Source organism: Panthera leo, chromosome C2 (assembly GCF_018350215.1).
Source record: "Panthera leo isolate Ple1 chromosome C2, P.leo_Ple1_pat1.1, whole genome shotgun sequence".
NCBI lineage: Eukaryota > Metazoa > Chordata > Mammalia > Carnivora > Felidae > Panthera > Panthera leo.
In genome coordinates this window covers 68,548,370-68,564,622 of record NC_056687.1, presented here as the reverse complement: position 1 = coordinate 68,564,622, position 16,253 = coordinate 68,548,370, and the positions used below count along the sequence as shown (strand labels likewise).

General features: G+C 48.9%; 1 protein-coding gene across 2 annotated transcripts in view; it reads left to right on the top strand.

Annotated features, from left to right (window-relative positions):
• Positions 1–16,253, top strand: part of ADCY5 (adenylate cyclase 5) — a 146,166-nt gene that overhangs the window by 80,571 nt on the left and 49,342 nt on the right. For both annotated transcript variants that reach the window (XM_042903838.1, XM_042903839.1), the window contains exons 2-3: positions 6,604–6,753; positions 9,997–10,118. In XM_042903838.1, the coding sequence (XP_042759772.1) occupies positions 6,604–6,753; positions 9,997–10,118 (272 nt within the window). The remainder of the gene's footprint in view (positions 1–6,603; positions 6,754–9,996; positions 10,119–16,253) is intronic.

The following is a 16,253-nucleotide window of genomic DNA, read 5'->3' as shown; positions in this document are numbered from 1 at the left end:
GGGGTCATGTCCCGAAATAGACTCTGGCCCCTCTTTCTCGCCTCAGAGAGGGAAGGCTGCTCTTTCTCTGTTTGGCTGGCTTTCCCATTCTTTTTTTTTAGTCCCTCCTGCATCTTACTCCAGTTATTTTTTAAGTATAATTTACAAGCAGTAGAATTCACCCCTTCTGGTATACAGTTGTGTGAGTTTGACAAAGGCATACAGATGTGTAACCACCAACACAATCAAGATCTGGAACCGTGCCATCCCCCAGAAGGATTTCCTCTTGCTGCCCCTTTTAGTCATCCTCTCCCTCCAGCCCCTGGCAACCACTGGTCTGTTTTCAGTCCCTACAGTTTTGCCTTTTCTAGAATGCCATGTAACTGACCTTTTGAGTGTGGCTTCTTTCACTCAGCATAATGTATTTGAGACTCATCGACGTTGTGTGTTATCACTAAATCGCTCCATTTTATAGATGAATAATACTCCATAAACATTCCTGCACAGGTCTCTTTGTGAACAAAACTTTTCATTTCATTTGGGCAAATACCTAGGAGTGGTGTTGTTGGTCGTATGGCAAGTATGTGTTTAACTTTATGAGAAATGCCAACTCTTGTTAATTTTATAGAGAGTACGAGTGGGGGAGAGGGGCAGAGAGAGAAAGAGGGAGAGAGAGAGAATCTTAGGCAGGCTCCATGCTCTGCACAGAGCCCATGACCCTGAACAGAAATCAGGAGTTGGATGCTCAACCAGCTGAGGCACCCATGCACCCCTACCACTTTTTATTTCTAATAGCAAGGTCTGAGAACGCAGTTGCCCTGCTTTCTTACCAGTGCCAGTGTGGCAATTCTTTTTCCTTTTCCTTTTCCTTTTTAAATGTAATTTTAGCCATTCTAATAGTGCTTAGTAGTATCTCATTGTTTTTTTAAAATTTGCGTTTCCCTAATGGGTAATGATTTTGAGCATCTTTCTGTGTGCTCATTTGCCATCTTTATATCTTATTTTGTGAATTGTCTATTCAGATCTTTTGCTCTTTTAAAAAGTGGGTCGTTTTCTGCTTGTTGACTTTGAGAGTTCTTTATGAATTCTGGGTACAAATCTTCTTATCAGACATGTGATTTACAAATAAGTTCTCCCAGTCTGTGACTTGTCTTTTCATTATCTTAACAGTGTGTTTTGAAGACCAGTGTTTTTTGGATGACATCTAATTTTTTAATTTATCATTTCATGTCTTTTACGGATCATGATTTTGCTGTTGCATCTGAGAAATCTTCACCTAACCCTAAGTCCTGTGTTTTCTTGTAGAAGTTTAACAGTTTCAGATTTGCATTTGAACCTGTGAACCATTTTGAGTAAATTTTTATGTATTTTGTGAGGTTTGAGTTAGGCCTATGGATAGCCAATTGTTCTGGCACCATTTGTTGAAAAGATTGTCCTTTCTTTATTTAGTCGCTTTTATATATTTGTAAAACATAAAAGTATGATATACGATTTGCAGATATTTTCTTCCATTTGGTGCGTTGTCTTTTTAGTTTCTTGATGGTGCCTTTTAAAGAGCAAAAAGTTTTAATTTTGACAGTGTAATTGATCTTTTTTAAATTTTTGTCATCTGTGCTTTTGGTGTCATGACTAAGAAATCATTGTCTAATCCCAGGTCATGAGGATTTACTCTTATGTTTTCTTCTGAGTTTTATAGCTATAACTCTTACATTGAGGTCTCTGATCCACTTTGAGTTAATTTTGTATATGGTGTGAGGTAGGGGATCCAACTTCATTATTTTACATATGGATATCAAGTTATCCTAGCATCATTTACTGAAAGGAGTAGTTTTCCCCCACTGAACTGTCTTGGTACCTTGTCAAATATCAGCTAACCATAAATGTAAGGGTTTATTTATAGACTCCCAATTTTATTCCACTGAACTGTATTTCTGTCCTTATGCCAGCATTGCACTACCTTAATTACTGCAGCTTTATAGTAAGTCTTGCTATTGAGTAGTGGGAGTCTTCCAACTAGAACATCTTTCTCAAAATTATTTTGGCCATTCTAGTTGCTTTGCTTTTCCATATAAATTATCAACTCAGCTTGTTAATTTGTTAATATCTAAAAACAATCTTGCTTGGATGTTGATTATGAATGTGTTGCAGCTATACGTCATTTTGGGGAGAATTGACATCTGAATAACATTGAATTTTCCAACATGTGAAACATGGTATATCTCTCCATTTATTCAGGTCTTTTTGATTTCTTTCATCAATGTTTTATAGTTTTCAGTGAACAGGTTTGCATCTTTTTGTTAGGTTAATCCATAAATATTTCATAGATTTGGTGATATTTAAATGGTACTTTAAAAGATTCCATGTCTGATTGTTTATTGCTTGCATATAGAAATGCAGTTGCTTTTTTTTTAAATTAATTTTTTCTTTTGTAAATGAAAGGCGGCTGGGTAAGATAAGCGATGCATGGGTTTAGCAAATTATCACAACTGGGTTAAGTCTTGTCTCTGCCTTATCCCAGTTGTGTATATGTGTGTTAATAGACTGAGTCATTGACTGACTTTATTATGGAGGAAATATTTGTCAAGTATTGCAGTTGCTTTTTATATATTGATCTGGTATCCTGTGATCTTGTATCTTTATATTTTTAAACTTGCTTATTAATTCTGGTAGAATTTGGGGGAGATTTTCATGACACAATCATGTCATCTGCAAATATAGACAGTTTTATTTCTTCCTTTCCAATCTGTATGCCTTTTTCCTGTCTTTTTCCTGTCTTATTGCATCGTCTAGAACCTCTAGTACAATGCTGAATAAGAGTGATGAAAGGACACTATCTTGCTTTGTTCCTGGTCTTAGCAGGAAACATTCAGTCTTTCACTATTAAGTATGATGTTAACTATACATTTTTGCATATGCCATTGATCAGATTGAGGACTGTCCCTTCCATTCCTAATTTTTTTAAAAATGATTATTTATTTTTGAGAGAGAGAGAGACAGAGTGTGAGTGGAGGGGTTGCAGAGAGAGACAGACAGACAGAATCTGAAGCAGGCTCCAGGCTCTGAGCTGTTAGAACAGAGCCCAACATGGGGCTCAAACTTAAGAACCATGAGATCATGACCTGGGCTGAAGTTGAATGCTTAACTGACTGAGTCACCCAGGCATCCAAATTTTTCTTTTTTTTTCTTTTTTTAATGTTTATTTATTTTTGAGAGAGAGTATGTGTGTGTGTGAGAGAGAGAGAGAAAGAGAGCACGAGTGGGGAGGGGGCAGAGAGGGAAACACAGAATCAGAAGCAAGCTCCAGACTCCCGAGTTGTCAGCACAGAGCCTGACATGGGGCTTGAACCCATGAACTGTGAGATCATGACCTGAGCCAAAGTTGGACACTTAAATGAGTGAGCCACCCAGGTGCTCTGAGTTTTTCTTTCTTAATCGTTCACTGATGTTGAATTTTTTCCATATGGTTTTTCAGTAACTACGGAAATAACTATATGTTTTTTTCTATTTAGTCTGTTAATATGGTGAATGACATTGATTTTTCTTTTGTTTTTTAATGTTTATTTTTGAGAGACAGCACAAACGGGGGAGGGGCAGGGAGGGGGATAGAGGATCTGCAGCAGCCTCTTAGCTGACATTAGCAAGCCCGAACTCACGAACTGGGAGATCATGACCTGAGCCGAAGTCGGGTGCTCAACCAATTGAGCTACCCAGGTGACCCTACACTGATTTTTCAAAGTTGAACCAGCCTTCCATTCCTGGGATAAACCGCACTTGGCCATGTGGCATTATTATGATACAATTTCCTGTCTGAGGGCGGCTCCTCATCTTCTCCTTCCCAGTTTTTCCTTTCTCCTATTTTTAGTCGTCTGGTACCTTCCTTTCCTTTCAAAAAGGAGCATGCTGGAGAATGTTCTAGTTAGGGAAGAACATGCTCCAGCATTCCCTGAAGATTGTGCCTTCAGCCTTCATCTCCTCATTTCATTCTTTTTCCTTATCTCTTTCTCAGTGGTCCCAGTGACTTCCTAGAGGTATGTCTTCAGGGTTTTCCTTCAGAGTCACTTGCATTGGTTACTACTGTAGGCCACAGTCTATTTCTTCCTGAACCTTATCCCCTGGTCTTAGGGGCTCCTCCTTCTGAGTCAGCTCTGCTTTGCCTGGCCCCCAGCCTCATATAAATCTTTGGGCTTCTGTGGCAGCCTCCTGACCCGTCTCCCACTCCCTGCATTACTTTTACCCTTGATGAGTTGTCATCTTTTTTTTTTTTTTTTAAGTTTGAGAGAGAGAGAGCATGTGTGTGGGAGGAGCAGAGAGAGAAAGAGGGAGAGAGAGAATACGAGCAGGCCCTGCACTTCAGCCCATGAACTGTGAGATCATGACCTGAGCCAAAGCCAAGAGTCACACACTCAACCGACCGAGCCACCCAGGCGCCCCTGGTTATCTTCTTGAAGCTATGTGCTCATGCTGCTGTTGTTTCCTTCATTAGTCCTTCATGCTCCTATTTTGTAAGGATTGTGCTAGGCCTCTCAGCCTGACATTCAGATGCCCCTTCAGTCTGGCTCTGGTCTGCCTTTCCAGCTCTATCTTCTCTCTATGGACTTCTCTTCAGGATCAGAAAGCCTGGATTATTTATTCAAGAACCCTGAGTACCTCACAAACATGAGTTTAGTGGATACTCTTTCCAGGGATGTGCTTTCCCATGCCTGCCAGACTCACCAATTATGCCTCCAACCCCAGGCCCAGTGTGCCCTCCTCTGCCCTCCTGCCCCCCATGCTCCCCTCGTCTCCTTCTTGCTTAGTGTGAGGCAGTTTCTGTTTCCTATCACTGGTTCTTTGTCAGTCTTGACCACTTATCTCTTCACCTGGATTGTAAGCTTCTGTAGAGCAGGGGTTTTCTTTCCTTGTGATAAGTAGGTTGTGTTTTTCTCTGCCATGTTTTTACATGAAATGACAATGGTAGGATTCTGAGATGGATGGGTTTGGGATGGGGTTTGGGGGAGTTGTGAGTCAACATAAGAGTTGGTGGAGCTGGTAATCTGAGTTTGCCCTTTCCCTGAAGGCACATCCAGGAAGCATCTGGAAGATATCCAGGAGGTGGTTGAGGGGAGCTTATAATGTCCTTCAGCCAGGAAACCAGAATTTATTGTGTAGCCAAGGAGAGAGCAGGACTTTGGGACAGGAAAGAGAGTCTCTTTCTGTTCATGGATTGGGACAGTCACGATAAAGGATGTCTCCAGGGAAACATGGCACCACATCCCGCATGAGCCCACATGGCCTCCAGGCCTAAGCTGGCTGAGGACCCCGGGTAGAGGTCAGAGTACCTCAGAGCTGGGGTGGGGAAAGCCTTCAGGTGGAATGCAGACCTGAGTCAAGGACAGGAATTCTAGGATCCAGTGGACAAAGAGGACCCTGGAAGAAGAGTATGGAGGGCTGTCTGCCAGGTCACTGCCAGGCACCTGAAGTCCCAGAGGGCTTCTGGAACTATAACGGAAGGTTCGAGGGCCAATTAGGGTTACCCCTTCTGTAGTTGAGACTAAGAATTAAGTTTTTCAAGGGAGGGATGGAGTCCTAGAAGCCTGAGCATCTTTGCATGGCTTCTGTCCTGTGTGGCCTAAGGCCAGGGCAGGACCAGGATTAGTTTACCTAGATGGCCCAGGAGCTGTACCTACCAAGAAAAAATTTGTCTCAGCAGCACCATTGCCAGGATCTGAAATGTGCTGTGAAACTTGCTTTCGTGGGGTGTGTAGTGTTGTGTTTTGCTTTCTCTTCACTTTTCAGTAAATATTCCTTTCCAAAGAATTCCAACCTTGTCTCTGTGACCTGAGGGGCAGTAGTATTTTTCCACACACATATCTCAGTCAGCACGGAGAAGGGCATTAGTGAGGAGCAGAGGGTGATGGTGGATGCTCTCCAGCTGGTATGGTGGAGTTGTCAGAGGGCTGTGGTGCTGGTGCAGAGAAGGAATGGAAGCCGAGGAAGAGGAGATGAGACCAGCCATTGACACTGATCCCTACTGGCTGGGGTCCTTATCCGTCTCTCATTTCCCAGGGGATTTAGCACAGTGCTGGGTATCTCATGGGTAGCCAGCAAGTGCGTGCTTCATCGCAGTTGATCCCTGGGGAATAATAAGCTAATATAAAAATAATAACAAGCTAAGGATTCTCTGCCAAAGGGTAGCCCTTTGTCCTGCCCTGGACTTTATCGCACTTTCAAAAAAAGAAATCTCACAATGCTTATGGAACCTTTCTTGCGATGCCCCTGCCACCTCCCACAATACACAGCTCCATCACAGCATCACCAGTAACCCCAACCTTTTCAGCGCTGGGGCTATGGACACGTTCAGTATGATTATTCAGAGACTCGGTTCCTTAGGGCCATAACCTGTCACAGGCCAGCCAAGTTTTGGCCTTTGAGGAAGTCAGAGAGCCTGACCTATTATGCTTGGCTACTCCCTGTGGTCAGCCATGGGTGGGTGTCCTTGGCATTGGTTTGCTCACAGCTAGGTGGTTTTTGCTAATGTGGAGGCTGGGGGCCCTATGCTTGGGGGCCGGAGGGTCAGGGTTGGGGCTCCAGTGACTGGTTGGAGCTCCAGGCCTGAGCTTGGTGTCTTCATCTCTCCCTCTGCAGCTTGTCTCCAATGTCCTCATTTTCTCCTGCACCAACATCGTGGGTGTCTGCACCCACTACCCGGCTGAGGTCTCTCAGAGACAGGCCTTCCAGGAAACCCGGGAGTGCATCCAGGCACGGCTCCACTCACAACGGGAGAACCAGCAACAGGTGAGTAGGGCCCTCTTGTCCTTTCGTGGCTACAGGGAGCACAGGCCCAGGACCCCCCTTAGCCCAGCTGCCCACCCCCCCGCCCCCAGCTCAGCTCCTTGTAGCTGCCCTGCCCTGTCTTCCAGGCAGGGACCCAGCCAGAGGGGAATGTTTTCCCTGGAGGGAGCCTAGCATTTCCGGCTCTGTGGGCATGCTCTAGGGAGACTTTGGAGAAAGAGCTCTACCCCAGCCCTTGCCCACTGCCTCCTCAGTGTTCCCCTGTGGACTGCAAAGAAGCCAGGCAGCCCAGGCCCTGGGCACAGAAAAGCACCCTCCACCTCTCCCCAGTGCTGATGAGGTGAAGGAGCGTCTGCATCAGCATTCCCACCTGGGGTTCAGGTACTCCCCCATGAGAGAGGAGAGAAGGGAGAGCTGTCAACCCCTGGGACACCCTCGCCAGGTACATCCTCTGTGCTGAGTTCTGGGCTTTGGTTTGTTCAGAGAAAGGATGATGGTTGTCTCACCCTAAACCTTATCCTCAGAGAACTTTTGGGAGGGAAGTAAGCCACTCACGTGGGCCAGAGACTTGCAGGACTTCTCCGAGTGAGCACTGGGGCAGAGTGTCCTGCCCCTGTGTGCTCTCTTGGGTAAGGGCAGGGCAAGGACTGAGGGCTGGTCAGCGTTCCCCTCCTGGCTGTGTGGCATCCTGTTTGGGGTTCAGGACCATTGTGTCATCTCCTGCGTGTGAACCAGATGAGGTCTGGGGACCCTGGGCCACAATGGAGCTGAAAAGCTCTCAGGCAGGAGCTCCAGAGATGGGACCATGTGACCCCAGGGGAGCGTGTGGGCAGGTCAGCAGGGTGACGGGGGCCCCCACTAGACTTGTACCAGTTGTAGTTGTTAGAGATGAGGTTACTCCAAAGCAGGTTCTCCTCTCTTCTTATGTTTGTGCCTACCCAGCAAGCTGAATGGAGTCCTGCTGCCTTCGAGCTTGGGGATAAGGGAGACAAAGGCCTAGACAGCGGTAGTCCCCTGCACCCTCCTCGCTGGCACAGAGCGTGTGCTGTGGACGTCCCAAGTGCCCTTTGACCACAGTGTGAGAGGGTCTCTGACTCCATCTGGATGCATCCTGAGCAGTTAGTGGCACGGGCTGGCCGTATCTGGATGGCTGAGTAAGGGGGTGATGCTCTGGCACCATTCCTCCCCGCCCCCGCGAGTCGCTGCCTATCCCTGCTTCCTGTCCAGCCCTGCCGCTGTGGCCGTTGTGTCCTGCCAGGTCCCCAGCTCATGCTGTCCAGTCAGCGGCCTGGCTTGCCCCAGGCATTCTTTTGGCCCTGTCTGAACTCCTGGTCCAGCTCTTGAATGAGACCCATGCTCAGCAGTGTCCCTGAGTCCTCCCACTGTCTTTGTCTGACACGCTTGCTGCACTTCTGCAACCTACTGGAGGCCCCTACGCGCCTCAATGGCCCCCTCTCTCATCCCAGTTCCAGGCTCTGGCATCTCTTGCCAGAGATCCGTCCCTTTTTGTGTTAGGAAGTGTCCCTTCTCACTCCTGGACCTTGTCCCTTCTCCAGTAAAAAGAACATTTTATAGCTCATCACCGTTTACTTGCACTAGCCCTGGACAGGCTGGACATTCCAGCAAATCCACAGGGATTTGTGAGAGAAAATCTATTTGCTTTACCATGTTCTGAGCCAAGATACCAGGGAGGAGAGGCGTACTTACTGGGGGCGGGTACTCCTCACCCAGCCAGAGCCTTGTGGCTCTCGGGCCTTCCCCCGCCCTTGGGTCCTTGGGAACACTCCTCGGTGCCACCTGATAATGGGACTCAGAACTGTTCCCCAACACCCCTCCCCCCACCTTCCTGACCCTCAGCCCCAGAAGTGGTTATAGTTGTAGGAAGATCTTTCATGGATATAAACCATATGTAGCACACTTTCTCCCAGCTGTCTTGGATTTCCACAGAATTGCTCTTTATTTTGTTTTTGTCACCAGTAACCATTTACTGAGAGTTCAGTAAATAGGAGGTAGCCTTCAGTGGCCATGTCCACTGATGCTCAGGGAGACCAAGCTAACCCACAGAGAGCACCCTTGCTAGATTAACAGTGTTTTCCCGGCCGCACGCAGGCCATCAGCTGTGGAGCTGAGCACAACACAGCCCCATCCTCGGGGTATCTCATTGCTACAGGGAGACCCTGTTAACAAATCACCAAAACCCCGAGTGATCAGGGATTCTGCAGGAAGGCCCTGGGTGGTGAGGGGTGCTGCTGCCAGAGCCAGGAAGGGGGGAAGCCTGAAGGAGGGCTACCAGCCATATGTGAGGATGGTGAGTCTAGTTGAGGAGATTGTGTGCAAAGGCAAGAAAACACCACCAGCAGCTTGGGAAGCTTCCCGTGGTTCTCTGTGTTTGGAGCAGAGCACAGATTTCAATGCAGGGCGTGCTGGGAGCATGCAATGAGATACCCCCGAGGATGCTGCTGCGTCGTGCTCAGCTCCACAGCTGAGGGCCTGGGAGGAGGACGCAGAAGGGAGGCCAAGTCCAGACCCTATCGGGGCCCCACATGACCCTCCCCTCCATTGTGTGGCCCTGGCCCCTCTCCCTGTTTCTCTCCCACCTCTTCTCTCAGTTTGTCAGTCAGCGTGATTTCCCCTCTCTTCTGGGTTACTCTCCCCTGTGTAGAAATGGAGCACTTCCAACCTTCTCCTTCTGGTCCCCACGAAGCCTTCTCTGGCCACCCCATTCTCCCCAGCCCGGGTCAGGTACCCCTGCTCGGTGCCGCAGAGTACCCCAAACCCCCATGAGACTGGGAGCTTTGTGAAGGAGGAACCTTGCCTGTCTCACTCACAGTTACAACTCCTGGCGCCCAGCATGATAGGTGCTCAGTAAATATTTGATGACTAATTGAATGAATCTCATTTAATGCTCTCAACGACCTCATCCCTATTTATAGATGAGGAACCTGAGGCTCAGAGAGGTTCAGTAATTTGCACGAGGTCACATGGAGTCTCAGGTGACCTCCAGGATGCCAGGGGGCTCAGTACTACAGGTTTACCAGGAGGGCTCTTCCCCAAGTATGTGCACAGAAAAACCAGGAGGTCACCCAGGGAGACAGGATTCAAGTAGCCCTGGGGGCATGACCCCACCCCCACACAGGTGTTAGCTCCGTGGATTTCAGGTGACCTGAGAGGTTTTCTAGGACTTTGCAGGTGGGGACCCAGGCAGGTGGAAGGAGCTATGACAAAAGCATGTGCTTCCCTCCCCAGGAGCGGCTCCTACTGTCTGTCCTGCCCCGTCATGTTGCCATGGAGATGAAAGCAGACATCAATGCCAAGCAGGAGGATATGATGTTCCATAAGATTTACATCCAGAAACATGACAACGTGAGGTAGGAATGAGGCTGGGGGGTGAGGCTGGGAGTGGAAGGACTGATCCCCCAGGGAGATAACATCCCTACCTCCTCCCCTTCAAGGGAGCACAGCCCAACAGGGTGGTCTGTGGCTTTGGGGTGTGTGTTGTCTGGGGCGCCCTGGCCGCACCATACCCCTACAGGTTGGAGGTGAAGCTGCAGGGAGAAGATATAGAAGGAAGGAGGAGAAAGGAGAAAGCAATAACACCAGCTGTTGGGGAAATTCCTAGCCTAACAAGGAAGACAGAAAGCAGACTTAGGACCCACATATCACCATCATCGTCTCAACCTTCATCACCATCTAGCAGCTTCCATGCCTTCTAAGCCAGTGTATGTCAGGCACTAAACCAGCCATTACCCATCTATTGCTAATCATCCTGACCATGCAGCAAGGTGGGGACCCTTATCAGCATCCCTCGTTTAGAGACTTAGCTTGGAATGGCTAAGACCCTCACCCAGGGTCACTCAGCGAGGAGTGGCAAAGCTGAGGTACATCTAGGTTGGCCTGCCCCAAAGCCCATGCCCCTTTTACTGTACATTTGCCACTTCTCTAGACAGAAGCTGCCGGCAGCAGAGATGTGCAAACAGATGTAGACTAATAGAGTGCAAAATCTGCTTATGAGTTCCATGGGGACATGAAGCGATACAGTGGCCTTCATCCAGCATGGCTTCCTGGAGAGCCCAGTAATCCTCCCATATGCCCAGAAAAGGAGCTACTGTGTTTGCCTTTGAGAGAGTTACTTTCTCCCTGGGCAGGTTTTCCTGGGCCCCACAAGTCTTCCAAGGCTGGTGTAGAGGGAACCTTTTGAGGCTTGGGCTGAGTTTTCATAAAGGGATTAAATGGGATAGTATGAATTACTGTGCATGCACACACACACACACACACACACACACACACAAATATACGTCCTTTCAAGGTGAGGTTGATGGCCACGGGGGCGGGGCAGGCACTGTGTTTTCCTGTAGAAATTGTCAGAAGTTCAGGCAGAATTGTCCAGTTCCCAAGTGTGCCCTGGAATCCAAGACCGCTGTTCCTGCCCATGCGTCCTGTGTCCATCTTCCAAAACAGACTCAAAACCTTTGGGAGAAAAAGTTACCGGAACAACACTTTTGTCCCCATTTTTGGGGTACCCCAATCCCCCTGAAGCCCACCCATGCTCCACTGTCAGGAAGGGAGAGCATAGACAGCGGCAGGAAGAAGGCTGCCTATGGCTGAGTACCCACCCCCCCAAGTCTGCTCAGGAGGTGTCCCAAAGCTCAGAGAGAGAAGTGGGGCCCAGGACTTGGTAGGTCTTGCTGACATACTGTTTTCCCACTTCTTCTCACACCCATCTCTGACCCACAAGGTGGAATAATTGGTAACAACAGTAGTTAAACTTGTATAGTGCCTTCTTTAACTCACACACTGGTCAATGCTTTACTATATTCACGGAGTCCTCACAATATAAGAGGTTGGTGCTATTATTATCTCCATTTTATAGGAAACTGAGGCACAGAGATTAATTTGTCTAAGATCACAGAGCTGGTTAATTAGGACAACTGTCTCCAGAAAGCTTTTTGGTATCAGAGTTCTTACCAAGCCTGACTAGGGGCTTTTTATATGCTTAGGAGAAAGGAGTGTGTATGAGGGTTTGTGGGAAGGAGTCAGGGAGCCCCCAAGCCAAGAGGATACTCAGAAGAGAGAGAGGAAGGAGGTTTGGTTTCTAGCATGTGTGTGTGTGTGTGTGTGTGTGTGTGTGTGTGTGTGTGTGTGTACCCACCATGGGCCTTTCCTGTGTGATCGAAACCCCTGAGATCTGGGGACTCTATGACATGTAAAGAAAGAGCCTTCCCTATTAGAACAAATCCCAGAAGCCCAAATCAGGTTGGGAAGGAGTAACCTGCCTAGTGGTTCTAGCACATATAAAGCCCTGAGCTCCCTGTTTCTGGGATTTTCTCTCTTGATCCTGTCTTCACCATCTCACTGGCCCTGGCGTCCTTCCAAGCACAGCTTGGACAAAGGGTGCTTTCTTTGACTGTTCTCAGTGTGGCAGTGCTTTCGGCAGATTCCACTCAAATATAAGGTAGAACACGAAGGGAATGAGGAAAATTTAGTGCTCAGAAACAGTTTGGCATTGAAGGCATAGATTCTCAGCCTGACTTGGTTAACACATCCGGCCACCTCTGCATCTCTGCCCAGCACCTTGCCCACTCATCTCCTCCTCTCAGTGGCTTTGGGCCCCTATCCCTCCAGCAAGGGGGTTTGGTCAGAGGGGCTGACTCACGCCTCTTCCACCACCACAAAGAGTGGCCCACCCCTGGGGTGACATCGCCCTCACCCTTCCACTCCCACAGAGGCTTGACTTTGGATGGGTAAAAGACTAGTACTCTAGGGACGCCTGTGTGGCTCAGTTGGTTGAGTGTCCATCTTTGGTTCAGGTCATGATCTCACAGCTTGTGAGCTCAAGCCCCGCATCAGGCTCACTGCTGTCAGTGCAGAGCCCATTTCAGATCCTCTGTCCCCTCTCCCTCTGCCCCTCCCCCACTCTCACATGTGTATACACGCTCTTTCTTTCTCTCAAAAATAAGTAAACATTGAAATAAAAAAAGAATAGTACTCTAATCACAAAGTGGCTGGAACGTCAGTGTCCATGTGGCAAGAATCAGACCTGCAGCCACAACGGGGGTATTTCTGTTTTAGGACGTGCGGAGGATCAATGACAGCAAGCAGGAAAGAGATAAAAGGAGAGAAAAATCAAGATGCCGCCCTTTTTATAGGGACAGACATAATTCTGACTCTGAAATTGCCAGGCTAGTTGTGGCTGGTACACATCCGAGGCCAGCCACAAGCAATCATATGCAAATACCTCGCGGGAGCCCTGTTTCTTGTTCCATTAGCAAACCCTGGCTGCAGCTCTTGATGGAAACACATTGCACGCTTGGTCTCTCTTTTGGGTTGAACCTTTGACTCAGATTGGGGGTTGAGTAGTAGGTGGAGGGGTGACATCATAGTGTAGAAGGGCACTTTGGGGCTGGGCTCATGGCACAGTGATTAGGCGTGGGGTCAGGCAGCCCTGCGAGTCACCCGAGCTCTGCTGTTCGTGGCCATGTGACCAGGGCAAGTTATAGGTACTGATGCTGTGAACGTCAGTCTCCTCATCTACATGGTAGGGCAGCAAGAATACTTACCTCGTAGGGTTGTGAAAAGCAAATGAAATCGTGTGAGGAAAGCGCTTAGTGCAGCGTCTGGCACAGGACATGTGTTCAGTAATTGGGAACAGCTATTATTGTTGGTACTGCTATTATGATTATTATCGCGCTCCTATCAACAAAGAAAGGCCTGGGGATTCTCTAGCTGGAGAGTGGAGGGGTGAGGAGTCACGCTTGTCAATTCTCTGTGGAGTGGTAATATTTAGAGAGGGTGACGACGGGCTGCCCTCTAGCCCCTCCGAGAGCAAGGCCACAAGAAAAATAAATCAACCCTGCGGTGTGACAGGCTGGGCCTGCATCTACGGAAGGGGAAGAGACTAATGGGTGGGGAGAGTTTGGCCTGGGCAGGAAGGGGTGACAACAGGCCCCCACCACTCTCTGTGGCCTCACCCTTTCCTGGCCCCCAGCACAAAAGTCGCTCCTGGGATTGCCAGGAGGCTGTCAGGTGCTTTGGTGCTGGCTATGCATTGAGGTGGGCCAGAGGCCAAGGACCCTTGGAGACCCGTTCCCTGGAGCCCCCAACCTCTCCCGTCTTTTATGTGGTGACGGATGGAGATGTGTTAACCCCTCTAGCTGGACTGGTCGGTGGGGCTGGGGCCCTTGCTGGGTGTCAGACCAGTGGCTTGAGAACCCTCCTCACCATCCTCTCCCCAGATGCCTGCCTCTCCTGCAGCCAGCAGAGGGGGGCTGTGCCATCCTAGGCCTCCAGCACATGCCAGCAGAGATAGCCCTGGGCTGGGGGGTCCCAGTGCTCTGCCTTGGAGGAGAGACAGTGAGGGTGGAGGAAGGGGCCAGCCCTAGAAGCTCACGGCAGGGGAAGGCACATCCCTGTGGGTTGCAGTAAGCGTACAGATGTTGTCAGAGCTCATGTGCCACCAGATTGCCCTCGCCAAGAGGTCACCGTTGTGAAGCAAGATGAGTGTCTGTGTTGAGCAGCCTGGGTCACACCCTGCTCTGCCACTTAATAGCTGTGGGAACTTGGATGAGTCACCTAACCTGAGCCTCAGTTTCCGCGTCTGTAAAGGGGAATAGTGGTGTCCCCTCACTCATCCATTCAGGGGATGTTTTCCTCTGCTTCCATGGGTGGAGACCACCAACTGCACTCACAGACCCTTAGCTACGAGGCAGGGATTGCAGTGGGAACTGAGAGGAACCCCCTCTCTGATATTGGCAGGCTCACTTTCCTTTCAGGAAGACATGCACTACACAATGGATTAATTAGTAATGTGGGAACGTATCACATGAGGAATGGGAGTAGGGCTTTGCATTCTTGAAGGCTATCGATGTTACAAAACTTACTGCTCAATTATTCTGTCATGGTAGAAGCCACAAAGGAACAGAGCCTATAAGACGGGGCCCTAACACTCACTCCTTATGGGGGTGTCCCTGGCCAGGCCCCCCACCCAGGCAGTAGCCATAGACTGTTCCTCCTATGGAGGTGAAGCAGGCTACCAGGCAAGAGTCAAGGTCAGGTGACCAATACCCCAAATGTTTCAGGAGCCAGGGAGCACCTGAAGGATTCTGAAGGGCACTGAAGGATTCCCCACTTCCATTAAGGGTCGCTATTGAATGAGGACAGCTCCACGCCTGAATGACCTGTCCTTATGTTGGAGCCCTTAGGTTTTAAAGGTTGTAGATGGTGGGAGGAACACAGAGCATTCCAGACTGCCGTCTGTGCCAAATCCTCCCCGGGACACTGGTCCTCAGCTGAGGTAACACACTCCTCACCTGGCCCCATCTGTTTGGACCTTGGGAGGGGTCCTGGATGAAGTGTGGGGGTCTTGGCTCATTGGCTCGAATCACAGCCTCATTCTCACGGGCCTGGCCGGAAGAGCTGCTAACCCAGGGGTGAAATTGAGGTAATGCCCATCCCTGCACAGCAGGGTTGTGGGGGGAGGTGGTGTGGGGAAGGCTGCCCTCTTCTCACTCACTTCCCCTCCTTTCCCTTCTCCCCTCAGGCTCTCCTGAACCTCCCCCTTTTAAGGTTATCATCTCCTCTCCCGTCTCCTTCAAGGACTTGGCTGCGTTCCCCAGGTCGCTCTGGTGTCTGGCTCAGCTGCAGCATGGCTGTGAATTGTAATGGCCTCACGACAACGTCCGTGATGCTCAGATACCTGTGGGTGGATTGTGCACCCTGTGGGCAGAGAGGGAAAATGTTTACCTCCAGTCATATTCCCGGCAACCGACCACATGAGGGATGGTTCTGTAAACACCTAGCGTTCCTGTCTCCAACCTGATATTAAGAAAAGTATTCTGAGCTCTACGTTATACCAGTTATAGACAGAGGTGGCCTTTATATTATTATCTCATTCATTCCACATTTATTGTGCTGCCACTCTTTGCCAGGCGTGACTAAGAGTAGACAGAAAAGACACCACGCTTGCCCCTCAGGGAATATCTGGGCCTCACCAGTGAGGCCGGGCCGAGCCCAGTGCCATGAGGACAGCAGCCTCAGAACGCAGCTGGCCCCGTGGGGGAAGCCACTGGGGCTGGGTCTTAGCTCTTCAATTAACTAACTAAATAATTAATTATTTTACTTGTGGTAAAATATACATAGTATAAAACTGACCATTTTAACCATTCACGTTGTGGTGCAAACCACCACCACTATCCATCTCCAGAACTTTTTTTCATCTTGCAAAACTGAAACTCTGTACCTCTTAACAGCTCCCCATACCTCCCTCACCTGGCCCCTGACAAACACCATTCTACTTTCTGCCTATGAATTTGGCTTCTGTGGGTACCTTATTTAAGTGGGATCATAGAGTATCTGTTCTTCTGTGACAGGCTTATGTCACTCAGCATAACGTATTCAAGGTTCATGCGTGTTGTAGCATGTGTCAGATTTTCCATTCTTTTTTTTTAATTTTTTAATGTTTATTTTATTTTTGAGAGAAAGAGTGCAAGCAAGGGAGGGGCAGAGAG